This window comes from Cavia porcellus, unplaced genomic scaffold (genome assembly GCF_034190915.1).
Source record: "Cavia porcellus strain 051 isolate PalLab524CR breed Dunkin Hartley unplaced genomic scaffold, mCavPor4.1 scaffold_21, whole genome shotgun sequence".
In the NCBI taxonomy this organism is placed as follows: domain Eukaryota; kingdom Metazoa; phylum Chordata; class Mammalia; order Rodentia; family Caviidae; genus Cavia; species Cavia porcellus.
In genome coordinates, this window is record NW_026947504.1 from 26,960,516 (window position 1) to 26,977,577 (window position 17,062).

Here is a 17,062-nt window from a genome sequence, read left to right on the forward strand (position 1 = left end):
AATTTAGGACTGTAAAAATTACTATTCAGAAAAAAATTACAGAGAAAAATCTAGATATGCAATGCAACCTGGTAAAGACTGGGTAACAGACAGTGAAAGGAAAAGATAAATCATAACTTCCTATCTTAGTCCCATCCTCAAAGTAACAACCTCTATACAGATTTTCTTCCTCATACGAGTATCATGACACACAAAAACACAGTATATAACTCATTAATATTTCCTCAGTAACTGAATAAAAAGAGGATTAAAATTTGAGAAAAGGGATATATCAAGTGGATTCCATGAATTCTGCAGTATTATGGGGAGTGCTAATTCAAGAAATTAATATGCTTGACATGTAAGACTCACGTTCCTGTGCCTCTCTTCATATTGAGACAAGACTATCACATTCAACACTTCACTGTCCTTTAAAAAGAAGACAGGTAAAAAGTTCTGATAATCTAGTTCAATCAAAATGCTGTTACAAGAATTCTCTTTCTCTTTTATCTAACTCAACACATGGAAGATATACCAAACTGTAATAGCCAAACATACATGCAAAATACCCTGCAATTAAGATAATTGCTGGTACCAAATGTTGTTTTTAAGTTCTACAATAAAATTACCTCTCGGACATTTAATAGTATGTCATTTGGTAAATCAAAGTTTCCCCAAAGTAAGTGCAGTGAGACTTAAAAATTATGCTAGTGCAAATTATGACTGAAAAAAAGGAAACTCTGGATCATGTTGGTCCAACACTAATTTTACTTGAAGTTAACTACAGCACTATATAAAATGCTGACACCAGCTCATAAAAATGTAGAGTTGGTACTAGACAAAGCACATGCTTAAATAACACAAACACTTTTAATTCTTGAACTTGATTTAGGTTACAAGCCTAAAGTTACAGTAAAGGGCTAGGAATTATATTTCAGCAGCACAGTACCTGCCTGAGTTCAATTCCTGGAACCAAAAACAAATATATATGTATACATACATACATACATAAAGTTACAATAAAAATAAAATCCTTCAGTATGAGGCACTATTGAACACATCTGAGTTTTGTTTGGCACTTTTGACTCAAATTAGTCCAGTATTTTGACAAATTCAGTAAAAAACGGGAAAACAAACTTTAACACACTACAATTTTCTTTTTTTGTCTTTTTGAGACAGGGTCTTGCTATGCAGTTCAGGCTGGTCTTAAGCTCACTTTGTAGCCCAGGCTGGTCTCGAACTTGCAATGATCCTCCTGCCTCAGCCTCCCGAGTGCTGGGATTACAGGCTTGAGTACCAGACCCGGCTAACACTACAATTTTCTAAATGTGCTACATTTTTCACCAAATGGACACATATTAGTAAGATTTGCACAATCTCATAAATCTTCAAATAACACCATACATACACAAAATGTAGGCTGATAAAAGCCACAGAAACACCTTTACGTTTGTACGCAGATCTTTACCTTCATTGCATGGATTTCTTCAAGCAATCGTTGTGCTCGTCTTTGATTTTTTAACAGTGCATCTTCAGTCCCCCTGCAGAAAAAAAATATATATGCAGGTAAAGCATTCATTTTAATTATATCATAATGAAGAGTTTTTACTTTAAGCCTATTGGATTCCCTCTTTTTGGTTTTTATTTTTTTGGTACTGGGAATAGAACTTGCGATCTTGTGCTTGCCAGGCAGACATTTATGCTGCTAAGCTAAATCCCCAGCATTCCCTCTTGCTTTCCCCACTCTAACACATACACCAATTTCATAAACAAATCCAACTGTTTGCAACTAGTAAATAAGCACTGTCTTGGTGTTAGATCAGTAATTGAGTTCCCCTTCTTAAGCCCCGTATCTGGAAGCTAACACTTTTCAGTCAATCAATCAATCAATCACTCAATCAATCATATTACATTGTATTTAATGTAATACATGCTTCACAATCCGTAAGGATTCATTATGTTTATTAAATGAAAATTAGTTCTCTGGAATTAAAAATAAGTGTTAAATGTCCAATTTCACACTTATTTTAAATAGAAGAGCTATTTCTGGAACATTTGTTAGAAAAGAAAATTAACCAGGAACAAAACACATTTGAAGGCTGTGTAAATATTCAGGCTTTAACTACAAGAATTATAACTACTTTATTACTGACACTGTTAATGCTGAAAAACATAAAATACTTTTTCAAAAACTCATAGCACACAATAAACTGATTAAGTACTTCACAGGGTACTAAAGGTTTCATCTTAAACAGTAATTCAAGAAAAAATGATATAAAATCTTCATAGAAACACATTTACAATACAGCAAACTTACAGACATTTCATGATTAGTTAGAAGGCTCTGACCAAATTTCTGTTCTGCTGTTTCTGCTAAATTCAACTGACCCTAACAGTGTCTAAAGCCCCACGCTGTAAGGGCCCTCTCCCCAGAATGTTTCTATATTATGGTAACACCTTTAACTATGCTTATTAACCATGACGGCCCTTCCTGGTTTCCAGTATGTTTTTATATTATGATAAACAATTCCTCTGTTTCAAGACTAGCCTGCCTGTCAATATATTACTCAGTTAAGTCACCAATCATACAATGTTTTGTCACTTGCTTTGTACCTCCCTCCCACTTCTAAATTCTATATAAACTAAACTCTTCCTAAATTCAGCGATGTTGCCTTTAAGGAATTATTCTGCAACAGTCCACTGGCATGAAGATCCAACAGTCCACTGGTGTAAAGATTAAATGCTGCCTTATCCCCTCAGTGCAAAGCGTCTTCCTTTGGTTTGTTCTGGCTTGGCTTGGGAATTTTCCCACAACATTACTAGGCTTACATCTGATATTACCACCTTAACATGTTCTGAAAAGACTACATGGAGAGTTTCACCCCATGTCTTAGGCACAGAGTCCAAAGCATGTCAGGACATGCGGACAATACACATTCTGTATCACTCAGGTCATCTCTGTATAAAACAAAGTACTGAACAAGATATTTAAGTATTTCTTTATATCCCATGCTCTAATTTTGAGTATTTAAGTAAAAACATTTTTAGACATTTTATTAGTCACAGGATCATTACTTTAAGCACTGACTTTTTTGACTTCAGTCTGCCAACACTCCTGACAAGTTTTCTGATGATCAAAACTCGTGTTCTCTTCACTTCTTTTCTCATCTTCACAACCTTTGGGGAAAAAAGCCAAAATTAAAGACATAACTCAAAACAAGTACAATTAACTTTGAGTTTTAATATTATATACCTGGTCTAATAGTTTAACCATATTCCCCGTTTGAAGAACTCAAAAGCTCTTCCATAAACAGTACAGAAACTAAATAGTCTAAAAATGATTGTAAAGGGGATGGTTATACAGCTCAGCAGCACAAGTGCTTGCCTCACAAGTGTGAGGTTTTAAAGTTTGATCCCCAGTACCCCCCAAAATTATGAACTTACCTGACCCTTAATATTTTTCTTTAATCTGGTTATGTTTAACACCTCCTCTTACATTCAATGAAAGTCAAATATCTAGTTTTAGTCAACACTACATCTTTAAACCTAAAATGCAATGACGTACAATATGTGGTCAATGAATGAGTATCTATTCAATAAATTACCTGAAACATAACAGTATTTATTTTTCAATTCACTATTTCAAATCAACTGCATACTAGATTAAAGGAACACAAATAATCAGGGTTTTCTTCCTGTTATACATTAACACCTTTGGAATTTGTTTCTTTTTTTTTGGTTTTTTTTTTTTTTTTTGTCTTTTTCCTTTTTATTGGTACCGGGGATCAAATTCACAACTGCCTGCTTGCAAGGCAGGCGCTTATGCCGCTGAGCTAAATCCCCAGCCTTGGAATTTGTTTCAAAGTTAAATATATTTAGGAAAAGCATTCATGTACTGTATAAGTGAAAAGTCTTAGACAACATTTAATTGTCAAAAAGAATTCATTAAATAGGCTTATAGTACATTTATAAGTTAATTCATTCACAGTATGAATGATAAATTACATTAAAATATGGTAATTAAGTTTCTAACTGCTGAACTTTGCAGGTACATTAGATTACACCATTTACAAACTATTAGTAAACTGCAATGAACAGAGTTGGTCCTTGGTTATATTCTGAAAAAGTTTCCAATTTTAAAATTTCAATTTTGGAAGTACTATGTTTGTCATTACTTTGTAAGAAAATTTTAAAAGAAAAATTTTTATGCCTCATAAACTTAGTTTTATATAATTCCCAAAAAACATGTTTCTAGTTTAACTTTCACAGTATTTATGTAGAGGCAGCAGAAAAATTTTAAAAGTTCAGTGTATAAAGTATATTCATTTCACATAAAAATGGAATTAAACATTCTTTTTCATAACTGCTCCCTCTAAACAGTTTTATTTTTGCAAATCTGATGATGAGCAACTTTTTAGTTGGAGTTTTAGATGTGACTTATCAGTAGACAAGCACCAAACACCCAACACTGTCATTGAGCCAAGGCAGTGCTTAAAATTCTCCAGCCAAAAGCAAGCAGAACTATCATTGCTGGGACTACGGAAACAGTATGATACTGTTTGGGAAGGAAAGAGGAGTAAACCAAGTAAGGAGAAAACATACACTAATGGAAATAAAATATATTTACACAGAAGAAACAAAATGAAAGAAAAGTGTAAAGAAAGAGTGTGAAGGCAGAAATTCAACGAAAACTCTTAATGTAATCACAACTAAGACTGATAAATTTAGTTGAGGGATTCCAAACAGGAAGGAATGTATTTTATGAAATCAAGAGAGAAAGACTTAAAACTTGTACCATCGACTGCACAGATGCTGAGAGAAGATGTCAACAGTCTACCCAGAGAGATAACCTGGTAAATTCTGAACAGGCAGGGCAACCTGGATCACTTTTAGAGCAAACACCACAAGAGTGCGATTACAAATAAGGCAAGAAGCTAATACAACTGCTGGAAAATGGCCACAGGAGTAGATTAAAGAGTCAACCCAGACACAGGAAGCAAAAGCAGGCAATATCCAGCTAAGGCAAATTCCAAAGAAAAAAAGAGTTCTCCAGCTCTGAGACTTGAAAATCTACTCTGTCCTTCGATAACTAAATTCTGTGAAACATTGCATCATAGCCCAACAGTGAATCATGCACTAAACTCACTTTCAGACCAGCTGATGATGATCAGCAGACAGGAAAAGAATGTGTTTTACAATGTGAGTATAAGTTTATGTTAATGGAAATCAACTTTTGAGAGAAAGAGCTACATATATCTGGGTATACAATAGTAACAAATTTCTGATATACAGAGCTGACAACTAACTTTAAGCCACACACAAAATTAAGACTTCTGAAATCACTTTTGTTGTTTACCCGCTAGCCTATTTTCCCGCAAGCTTATTGTTTATTATCTTTTTGAGACAGGGTTCATGATGCAGTTCAGGATGGCTTTGAACTCACTGGGAAGCCCAGGCTGGTCTGAACCTCATGGCAATCCTCTGCCTCAGCCTCCAAGTGCTGGGATTACAGGTGTGCCCCACCATGCCCAGCTACTGTTACAGTTATTTTGATACATATCTGGATTAACCTGTAACAAAAATTTGATTAACCTATAACAAAAACTCATGGGCCCCATCAGGAAAATTTGCCTATACATGTGTCTCTCAGAATACACTGGACCTTCTGATTGTTCACTCACCTGTAACACTGACGGGAAACTTTTAGAGCTTTCAACATTACATACAACCTGCTGCAGCATGCATGCCTTAAACTCACCACCACTGATGGGCAAATACAACAAAACAAAAAAACAGGACACTGTGTTCTGAACCTGAAGCCACGAGAAAACAGGCACTCGTAGAACTTACTGGTAAAAACGCCAACTGTATACTCTTTCAGGAAGAAAATTCGGCAACACTTGACAAGAGCCCTACTTCTAGGAATCATTTGAAAGACATACATCCAACAATAGACTATTATGTAAATGATTTATTCTTGCACACAAAGCACATATAGTCTAAAGCATATATAAAGCATTAAAAATATAGTATTTCAAATAAATGCAGAATATAGAATTTTAAGTAAGTCCAGAAAACCTGCATGTATTACCATGGATAAATCCTAAACATGTCTGGTGAAAAAGTTAACAGAAATCTGATATGTACATTACATTAACCGGTGTAACATCACACCCAAAATTTAAAAACATATAAAACAGCACTATGTAGTAGGTGTAGACACATATATGTTACAAAATTATGAAACCTACAAATGAATAAACACATCAGCTGACCATGGTGGTGCATGCCTATGACCTAACACTTGGAAGGCTGAGGCAGGAGGATTGCCATAAGTTCCACGCCAGTCTGAGCTACATAGTGAGTTCACAGCCACTCTGAACTACAGAACGAGACCCTTTCTCAAAGATAGAAAGAGAGAGAGGCAAAGACAGACAGACAGACAAACACCAGAAAAATAATAATTATACCTGAGGTGAAAAGGAAGGTGTATGGAATAAAATATTATATGACAGAACATTTGGTAATTGCTAAACATAAGAAGTAGAGTACAACTGCATTATTATACTAGGTTCAAACTACATGTTTGAAGTATTATGGTTTTATAAAAAGAATCTTAATTTAGTCATTCATATAACTTATGGTTGAATTACAGGTCTTACTTCTCCTGAGCAACAATTTAAGACAACTTGAATGCTCAGTAATTACCTAACTTAACCATTACTAGACATATGCTGCCACCTGACAAACTTACAGAAAGGTTAACAATCAAAAACTGGTTTTTCTTGGGGATGGAACAAACCCTAATTTACTATTTCAGAATAAATTATAAAAAAATACTATAAATCCAATTATGAACGAGTTTTGTAACTTCTTATACACATACGAACATGGTTCTTGACATCTTTTACCTTTTATAATACAGGGAGGAAAACCATTCTGTCCTTTGGTGTTTTTGTTTCTATCTTTACTGCAGTACTCCCTATTCAAGCCATGTATGTTCTAGGATAAGCAAGGGATGCCTTGAACTGTAGATGGCACCATCCCTGTATGTACCATGTTTTTTGCTACACACATCTGCCTATGATAAATTTGTATTTACAGTGATTAATAAATTACACATGGAAAGAGATTAACAAAATCAACTGATAACAGAATTACAGTAATATACCAGACATCCCGGCCTAAGCCATAATTCCCAACTGAGGTGCACATCACTATGTTCAGAATGGTGACCAATTTAAAACTTCATGAATTGTGTATTTCTGGAATTTCCACTTCATATTTTCAGAATTACACTTGACCTATTTATCTGAAATGACAGAAAGCAAAACCAAGGACAAGGCAGGCCTAACATAAGCAATGCTACGTCATTTTCTAACGGGCTTATTGGTAATTTTCTATCAAAGAATAATACACTAGTTTCTACAAAGACTCATGCCCCTTCTTTGGAATCAAAGCACTCCATCAAATCACCGCACCCCGTAATTCAAACGTTACACATCACTGCTGCCAGAAAAACATAACTACAGCATGTCCAGGTATTTTTCAAATTCTTGACTCACTAAACATTACAGCACTGTTGCATTCAATTGTGCGTCCTTCCTTTTATAGCCTTAATGAAAAAGGAGGAAACAAGTCAATATTTAGGAGATTCTCCTCTCATCTGAACACTAGTGACAAAAGTCGTGCTTGTGTTTCTATTTTGCCAGTATTTACTTATTGCAAACAAGGACTTTGCTAGCAGTTTGGGAAGTAATTATACCAAAACAGTTCAATTTTTTTTGTCTTTTAAAAAAAATTCTATTTAAAGAAAGGCTAAACAAAACGAAAAATGGGTAGAAATAATACATACTTTCTATTTTTTTTTTTATCAGTACCGGGGATCGAACTCACAACTTCACACATGCAAGGCAGGCACTTATGCCGCTGAGCTAAATCCCCAGCCCCAATACTACATAAACAGTAAGAAATCACTAGTGGATGATTATAGATTGTCCTCTTACAAATAGTTATTCAAGATACTAAAGTGGAGCATATAAAGTGGGGATTCAAACAGACTGCAACCAGTTCTGTTCCACTATCCAACAAAAACTTAGAAATATGGCTATCAATCCTATACACTTAAACATACATTAAAACAGTTAAATTTTTACATTAAATTTACATAGAATTCTGAGGAAGATAAAGCATTCAATAATTGTAGATGGAATAAAAAGTGATGGTTTGTTTCTAAAAACAGCAAAAAAATTTTTACTTTACAAGAATAAATTATTTTAACAACCTAGAGTTTAGAAGTAATTTGTAAATTAGTCTTTATCCTTGAAAAATTTTTTATAAAAATACAATTATTAAGAATAGAAGACATGGAATGATCTTTCCAATTATTAAGAATAGAAGACATAGGAAAAACGTTCTGGGAAATTTCATATAAAATTTGACTATCATATAATTTTTAAGGAAACAACTATATTTAAAATATAATAAAACTATAGTTAAAAGTTAAACAAGAATTACTAGAATTAGTAGGAACTAAATCACACTGTGATCACAGAGACCTCAAAGGCAATTCGACAGACCTAATAAACTTGGAAATTTGGTGAAACTTACAAATTCTGCTCTCTATAGTCAACAAACACAAAATTGTACGTAAACTCAGGTGTTATAACCTCTGCGATATACATCTCAATCCCAAGTAAGGAGACGTAATCTATTAAAGACCATTAAACAAACAGGTATTAGACACATGAGTAAAATTTAAAGCCAGTAAAAGTGTCTGCCTTTGTTTAATCTTTATCCAAATAGCTCAGTGGGTTCTAAAAATGCAGTGATGTGCTAGATGTTTTGAAAAGAGTATTATACTCCAGCAGCAGTATGCAAAGTTAAGAAAGGTCACTTTTAGTAGCTGGGAGAGACTAGTACAATAGATCTAGTTGGCAATATAATTTAATTTATAACAGTGGCAAAAAGATCTGAAACAGTGAATTGAAACTTTATAGGATGTTTCCTTTTTGAATAAGTACTTGCATGTACCTTTTGCCCAGCTTTTTGCAGATTTTCTGTCAATTTCCAGGAGCTATTTTATAATAACACATATTAGCATTCATCTGTTATATGTTTTATTTTCTACTTAGTTGACTTTTTTGATATTTTTCAATTTGTATATAAATTTACACATGACTGTATTTTTCTCTTTGTAGTTTTCTCATTAATTTTAAATATCACCTCCTTTTGTCCTTTTTATCTCTTGCATATAAAGATATAATAGATTTTAGTGTGTGATGCATATGCTTCCTGGTTTGATAAATTAAATTATTCATCTGGCAAACATTTATAGAGCATGTATGTAGTAGGGATAGGTGTATAAACAAAGGAAAATAGAAGCAATGTATCCCAAGATAGAAAGGACCTGATTGTATAAGGAATAGACACTAAAATAAGGTGAGTTAGCAAAAGTTTCCTATAAAGGTCAAACTTTAGCTGTTGAGAAGATTGTATATAAATGATTTCCTATCATCACTGCAATCAAAGTCAAAATTAGATAATTAGACATGACGCTAACAAGTGTTTCCTGTGAATTCTGAAAAACATCTTTCTGATTTATGATCTTTAATATATCATAATTTAATGGAAAATAGCCTGTCGATTTTTTTCTGGCACAACGTATGATTAAAACTAATTGTAACGGGAAAGGAGGAAAGAAGGGGAAAGCAAAAAAGACATAAATTTGCACATATATACACAATATAGCTAAGATGACTATAATTCTATGTTCTACTAATTCTATTATTTCTTGGGAAAGAACAGTTAATACTTATGATTAGATCAAGTTTGCATGTCTATATCTGGTAATCTAAGCAAGCCTTTCGGGCAGTTACGTGGAAAAAGAAACGAGATACTGACTGCACACACTCATTCAGTATCAACAATTCTTAGGACAAACTACAATTCTTAAGTTCTTCCTTTAACTTTGACAACGAATAAAAAGCAGGTAATGTGTACTAAGAGTTTATTAAGGGCCAGGCACTGTACTCTTAGCTAATTTCTGACAACCTCATGAAGAAAGTAGATTCTGACCTTCATGTAAGAGGATGCTGATACCCAAGTAAACTGACATTTCGTGTGGGAGCCTAACAGTCAGAGACAGGTCTCCTGCTTCAGTTACCGAGGCCGCGAAGGAGTTCAGGGTAGCCAAACCGAGAGGCGGGACGCTCGCATAGAGCCACCAAGAGGATTCTCCAGTCGGTCCCAGTCCTCCATCCTCGACTCAGCCCAGCACCAATCACAAGAAAGCGGGTGGTTTTGAGAATCTGCAAGATAAGCCGCGACCCGGCACTCACCTCGTTATTTAGATTGAGAGAAACCGGCTGCGCCATAGTGAATCACGGAAGCACAGGGGCGATTACTAGCACGCGAACGGCTTCTACTGCGGCTGCGTCGCCACGCCCCCCAACGGCGGCTTCTTCTGACCAAAACTCATCCGCCTTCTGAGAGCGCTGTTGCTTAAACAAAAAGTATGCTGTTACGTGAAAGAGCATACCGGAAAAGATGACAAAGCCACTTCCGCGCAGACTGTGGTGCGCTGGGATGGTGCGTTCCTATGGAAAATAGGCGTGATTGCGTAACCTAACTGACGTCTGTGTAGGCCGTTCGTAGTGTTGCTTCTGTTGTATTTCCTTGTAGATTGGGATTGATGTCTTAAGATTCCCTCCCCGCTTGTTCCTCCGAAAGAGGGTAAACATTTCTGTGAAAGGGTCAGCTTCTGCTGATTATTTATATAGTGTTTGTAAAGATTTCCGCTCTTTGAATAAGTTCATGTTATTAAATCCTCACGGCTTTTTGGTCCTGTAGAGAAGAAACGTAGTTATTTTTTTTTTCCCCCTGTAAAAAAAGGTTACAGTTAAAAAATTGAACCTTGAATGCAAACCCGAGACGTGCAATTGCTACTACCTGGGGGACGGCTGTGGACTACTTTCAAATTGATGGAATCAGCACTCAATGAAAACTGTTCCGGGACTGTCCTCTGGCACCACCAGAAAGTTAGACCGTGTTGAGGTCGATTGCCTCTTGACTCGCGACCCTTCCCTGTCAAAACAATTTGTTTGGTACTGTTTCTCCTGTAACCAATTGGCTGAGTTTTGGTCTCAGGTAGGCCAACCATTTTTAGATAAGAAGCCAAAAGCAGAATCTGCGTGCGTAGTGTAGAAAGGGTATTCGTGCATACACACTATATTTGCTTGTTTCTGTAGTTTTCTTCCTTAGGAAGTCAGCACCTACCATGATTCCATGGGTTATTTTTTTGATCATATATTAGTATCAAAATTTATATTGGCATAATTTTGATAGCAATTGTGAATGAAATATGTCCTCTTATTTTTTCTGTTTGATCGTCAATATAGTCACAAGTTGACTTTTTGGGATGCCTATTATCCAATCTCTTTTACAAATATTTTTTTCAGAAGAAAGATTTTTCTGAGTATGCATATTACCAGAAAATGATTACTTCTCTTTTTCTGGCCTTATAATATTCTATTTTATTCTTATTTTTGATGGAACTTCCAAAAATAGTATTGAGCAATATTATTGTACATGCGTAGCTGTTTCTTTAATATAAGTACATTTTACCATTTGAAATACATAATACTGTTACAAGGAATAATCAAATTTAGGTAATTATTTTTTCCTAGAGGGTATTTTGGAGAAGCTAGAAATGGCTGTTCAAGTTTCTCCTTTACCTTTTAAATTTCTTTGATCATATTATTTTTCTCTTGAGAATAGTTCCCTATTTATATTCTATTTCTGTTGTAGCTATTAGAAAATTATAGACCTTTTGCTAAGAAAATGGTTGTATTACACCTTTTGCTTGAATGAATGAGTCACAGAGAAGCTATTGAGAATCCTATTGTCCTTCTTAAGCATGTCCTTTGTAGTCCTCACTACTTGAACTGTATTAGTAATTTTGAGGCAAAACTTTAAAACTCACTGGCTGACATTATGCTAAAGACAGGATCTGCAGGCCCAGCCTGTCTCACATTTACACTGTAGGACTCAGTAGACCTTGACATACCATGCCAACTGCAACTTGTGAGATAAGTATGACCCGGCTGCACTACTCAGCCCATAAACCTGGTTAATACATAGTATGATAGCCCATATCCTATTATACTAGCTTGTTTTAAGGGCTTATAACCTAGGGACACACTGGCTCAGACAAAGACATGATATTATCTGCTTGCCCAAGCCTCTGACCTTCCTACTATATGAAACCCCACTCTACCCCCAATTAAACCTGCCCAAAATGAATCTACCTAACCACATATTATGAAACATATATAACCAATTTTAAAGTAACCCACTATCAGTTTTTTGTACATCCTGCTTACAACATATACAAGTTTTTGTTTAACCCCGTCAAGCCTGGTGATTGGGAACTGGATTCCTGCCAGGGCACTGGCATAATAAAGCTGTTGCTTTCCAGGTGTCTCAATGCTCCAAGTACTTCCATTTGGTTCAGTCCCATTCTTGAAACATTTCAACTTATAATAGTTTTGATCCACAATCAAGAAAAATGCAATGAATTTTTCTGAGTACTTTCTTATATTTCCTACATCCTTAAGAAGGAATAAAATTGAAATTGATTAACAATAGGCATAATGCATAATTATTTTCTTTTAAAAAATGCCTATTGCAGTAGTCACATGTATTTTCTATTATGCTTCAGTAGAGGCTTCACAGTTTAATATGTCAAGAACAAAATCTTGGTTATAGTCTCTTAACACAGAATTACTTTTTGATGTGTTGTATCTTTGAAATTAGTTAAATAAAACTGTATTGTAGATAGATACCTCAAAGAAATAAAATCTTCACATCAAATTTTAAATTACACTATTCAGATATTTATTAAATTGGGTGTAGTATGACTCAGCTTTTAGACAACTGTTGATTTTCTGTGGTTGCCTATGGTATAAGTTATACTAATGTCATATTAATAAAATTAGAACTATGCAATGTACTATCCTTCCAACATGTACTTGGATAATCCTTCCCTCCTGGTTAAAGAATCAGTCATTGTTCTTACTGAAAAAGAATAAATAATGAGAAATGTGACGCTGTGACAGAATTACTCTGCCATAATAAACACAAAGGTTTATGTAATAGAATAACACCTTTTAAAACACAGTGATGATTATAAAAACTTCTCATAATCAGATTACAAAGCACATGTGATATTGCTATATTGCTTTTCAAATTGTTCCTAAATGCATTTAAAAACATAAAATGAATACACATAGTCTATGGGTTGAGACTGAATGTGAGATGGCTTCCTTTGATACTCATCCAAATTTTATCATTATATTTTTAATTAAGTATTCTCAGTAAGCATGAAACTGTTACCATTAAAAGCACACATTAATTATACTACTGTTTAAAATTATCACTGTCAGATATTTACTATTATACCTTTAATAAGATTAATTTTTTAGTTGAAATAATTATTTTCTCCTTGATCACAATTGTTCTTTACATGAGAATAAACTCCCTTTAGACTATTCAAAGAAAAAAATACAATGAGATTATCCATATCATCCATGTTAAAAGATTATTGTGTAAACTATGCTTGCTATTATAATTCTTCCTCTGTGACAGTGTGAACTATTTCTTTAGTCAGCATTTAAATTTTTACATGTACATCTCTTCTCACCTGTATTGTTATTCCAAGTACAATCCTGTCTTTTTTGCTGTCTAAAGAGAGCAGGGGTGTTTGCATTAGAATGTTTACATTCACATGTAAAATCAACATTTTAAAGTATTTATGAGGAGAAGTAAAAAGAATCAAATTGTGATATGTATATATCCAAATTCCCTACAATAATTATACTTACTCTCCATTCCAAACATATAGAAAAGGAATGAAGGTGAAATACTTTCCTAGACAAATGGCATTTATTGTCTTATGTAGGGCTGATAATATTACAGAGGGCCATGACTCTTTATGTACATAATACTCTAACATCCTAATAATTTTTAGAGTTTAGTAATATGTAATAAAGTGTGAAATGTGATACCTTATATCACAGCAATTTTATTTCAAAAACAATTTTGTTACAAGATACTCTATAAATACAGATGTATTCTCAATGGTCATTCGGGAAATGCAAATTAAAACAACACTGAGATTCCATCTTGCCCCAGAAAGAATGGCCAGGATCAAGAAATCAATAAAAGATGCTGGAGGGGCTGTGGGGAAAAGGAACTCTTTTCCACTGTTGGTGGGAACGTAGACTGGTACTACCACTGTGGAAATCAGTGTGGAGATTCCTCAAAAAGCTAAGATTAGAGATTCCTTTTGACCTAGCTATCCTGCTCCCTGGGCATTTTCCTAGAAGAACTGAAAGCATCATACCACAGTGATATATGTGCACTAATGTTTCTAGCAGCACAATTTATAATAGCCAAATTTTGGAAACAGCCCAAGTATCCATCAATCAAGGAATGGATAAAAAATAGTATTTTTATACAATGGAATACTACTCAGCTATAAAGATTGCATCGAGACTTTTATAAGTGAAGGACATGACTTGAGACCATACTCACAAGTGAAATAAATCAAACTCACATGTAAATACTGTGTTGTCTCTCTAGTGTAATAAACTTAAAAATTACATATGTTCCAAAATCTATAATGAATACTGTGTAAGAGTAAGAAACTATTCAAAGAGGAAAAGTAATTAAAATAAGGCAAAGGAGGAAAAACACATAAATGTGTGTGTGTGTGTGTGTGTGTGTGTGTATGTATATATATATATGATAGCTAAACTGACTGTACTACCAATTGTATTAATTAGTGGAATGGAATAGTCAACACTCATGTTTAGATCAATTTTGTATGTCTATATCTGTTAATCTAAGCAACCCTCTTGAAGGTGACAATATGCAATATTACAGCCATTGTCAAATTTCTGTCATCTTGTTTTGTAAGGCAGAGGCAGGCGAGGGAGGCAGATGATAAGGAAGAGAGGAGCAAAAAGAATAGGGACGATAGGGGTCAACAGAGGAAGGAAGAAGCATTAAAAGGGAAGCAAGTCAAAGGAGAAGCCGTTGAACCTTGAAGTATAATAACCAGCCACTACCAATAAAGAAATAAGATTGCCCACAAAAAAGAAGAAAGAAAAAAATGAAAACAAGGAATAGGAAAAAAAAAAAAAAAAAAGAAAAATACTAGGATCACACAAGTCTAATAAAGTAGCAAGGATACAATAATTACAATCGCCAACATAATAATAGAAATGAGAACGAAATCCTGAGCGCAATTGTTGCAGCATTAGCCCAGACCTTCCACAGATCTTTGTCTACCACCATCTCTTTCTGGCTTGAGTAGCAGTGCAGTGTCTACCTGTAGGCTAGACAATTGCCTGTCCCAAGTCTTGAGGACAGTTGCTCCCTCTGAACGCATGTTCTAGTGTTAAGTTCGGGCGTCACCCTCTGCAGACCTCCGTGGATGTGACCACCTTAATCGATTTGTTGGGGGATAAATATTGTGGATTCTTCCGTGTCTTTCCACCTCTGATTTTACTTGCCTATTACATAATCAAAAGCACCTGTACCAGCTGCCCCTTCTCTGTGTGCACAAATGTCTGTTTCTGGTCCACACATACAAACAAACAGTAGGAAGGTGCTTACTGGCTTTTAGTTCTGCTAAGTTGCTGTCTCAGACTTCCATGATACCGTCACAAAACTAGTTTGCATTTCCTTTTGTAGCTTCAGCTTGAGTTGCTGGGGGCACCCAGTGGGAGGTTGCTGATAGTTTTGGATATGTATAGCATGTCTTGTATGTAGAAGGACTATGCATCTTCTCATTGTTTTGTTGGGCAAAACTTCTGTTTCCCTGGTGCCCTATCACTGGCCAGTACTGGAGGCAGGTGTGTGGATGCATTGCAGTTAAGTCTACCTTCTCTGTTTCGGCTTCTTTGAATCTTTGAGTTGAAAATTTCTCACCTTGTCTTGCAGTGAGAGAGACAGAGACAGAGACAGAGAGGGAAGCAAAGAGAAGGGGGAAACAAGGGGAAGGGAAGGGAGGGGAGGGAAGAGGGAAGACAGGGAGAAAGCCAGAGAACATGTGACTGAGTCTCATCAGTCTGCTGGTCTTCACTGAATTTCTAGTTTGCTTCCTCCCTCCCTCCCACCTTCCCTCCCTCCCTCAGTCCAGTCTTTCCAAAGACGGGACTTATGCTAGGTCTGGGATGAGGGGCGGAAACCGTGATCCAAGAGTGCACTGGTTTCCCTACACACAACCTCTAAATGCTGGAGTTTGCTCAGCTGTATTCTCTTTGCTTTTGCCTTCCCACACTAGACTTTATCTTCCGTCCCTGGCTCAGTGTACCTGCTTTTCTTCAGCACCAATTTGAAGCACTCTCCCATCTGTTGCCTGCTTTCCATTTTTAAGACATCTCCAACATGGGTTTTCTTCTTGAAAGTTAAAGTTCAAATTAAGAACTCCCAGTAAATAATCAAATGTTCATGTTTTTATTAAGCACTTGCTCCCTTTAGTATTGGAAATTTGATTTACTTGTTTTTCTTAAATACAGGAAATATCAGTCTCTGTCTTAGACTGAGCTGACCTGTGTCTGGGTGATATCTCCTTGAAACCTTAGAATGGGTTAGCATAATAAGATGCACTGCTGTCTGTTATACTTACATGCCATAGCTGGTGTTGGAGTGTATAGACTAGCTAAGTTTTGCTACTCTCTAATTATGGAAACAGGTTGTGCCTGCCTTATCTTGTCCTTGAGTATAGTGGAAGATTTGTAAATTTTAAAATTTCATTTGCATTACAATTTCTCTTACACTGGGGAAGGTGGCTCTTGAACTTGCTCCCCCAACACCTAAAATGCCTCTGGCTATGCCTGCTCAGCTTTTGCACCTGGCCTCCACTGCTATCTTACTCCATGGCCTCTGCCAACTCTGGCCACTAAGGCTGGGGCAGGAAGTGGGAGAGGGGAAGGGACGGAAAGGGCCTGGAAGGAAGAATCTAGGAGAGATCTAGGAGAGATACCTACCAGCCCGTGCGTGACATCCCTTCCAG

General features: G+C 35.6%; 1 protein-coding gene across 2 annotated transcripts in view; it reads right to left on the minus strand.

Moving 5' to 3' along the window:
• Srfbp1 (serum response factor binding protein 1) overlaps positions 1-10,478 on the minus strand; it is a 38,764-nt gene extending 28,286 nt beyond the window's left edge. The window contains exons 1-4 of one of the 2 annotated variants that reach the window (XM_013141229.3): positions 10,320-10,478; positions 3,068-3,156; positions 1,448-1,520; positions 352-408 (exon numbers count right to left, since the gene is read on the minus strand). In XM_013141229.3, the coding sequence (XP_012996683.1) occupies positions 352-408; positions 1,448-1,520; positions 3,068-3,156; positions 10,320-10,355 (255 nt within the window). In that variant the 5' untranslated portion in view covers positions 10,356-10,478. The remainder of the gene's footprint in view (positions 1-351; positions 409-1,447; positions 1,521-3,067; positions 3,157-10,319) is intronic. The other variant, XM_003477379.5, reaches the window with a different exon arrangement.
• Positions 10,479-17,062: the final 6,584 nt, after the last annotated feature.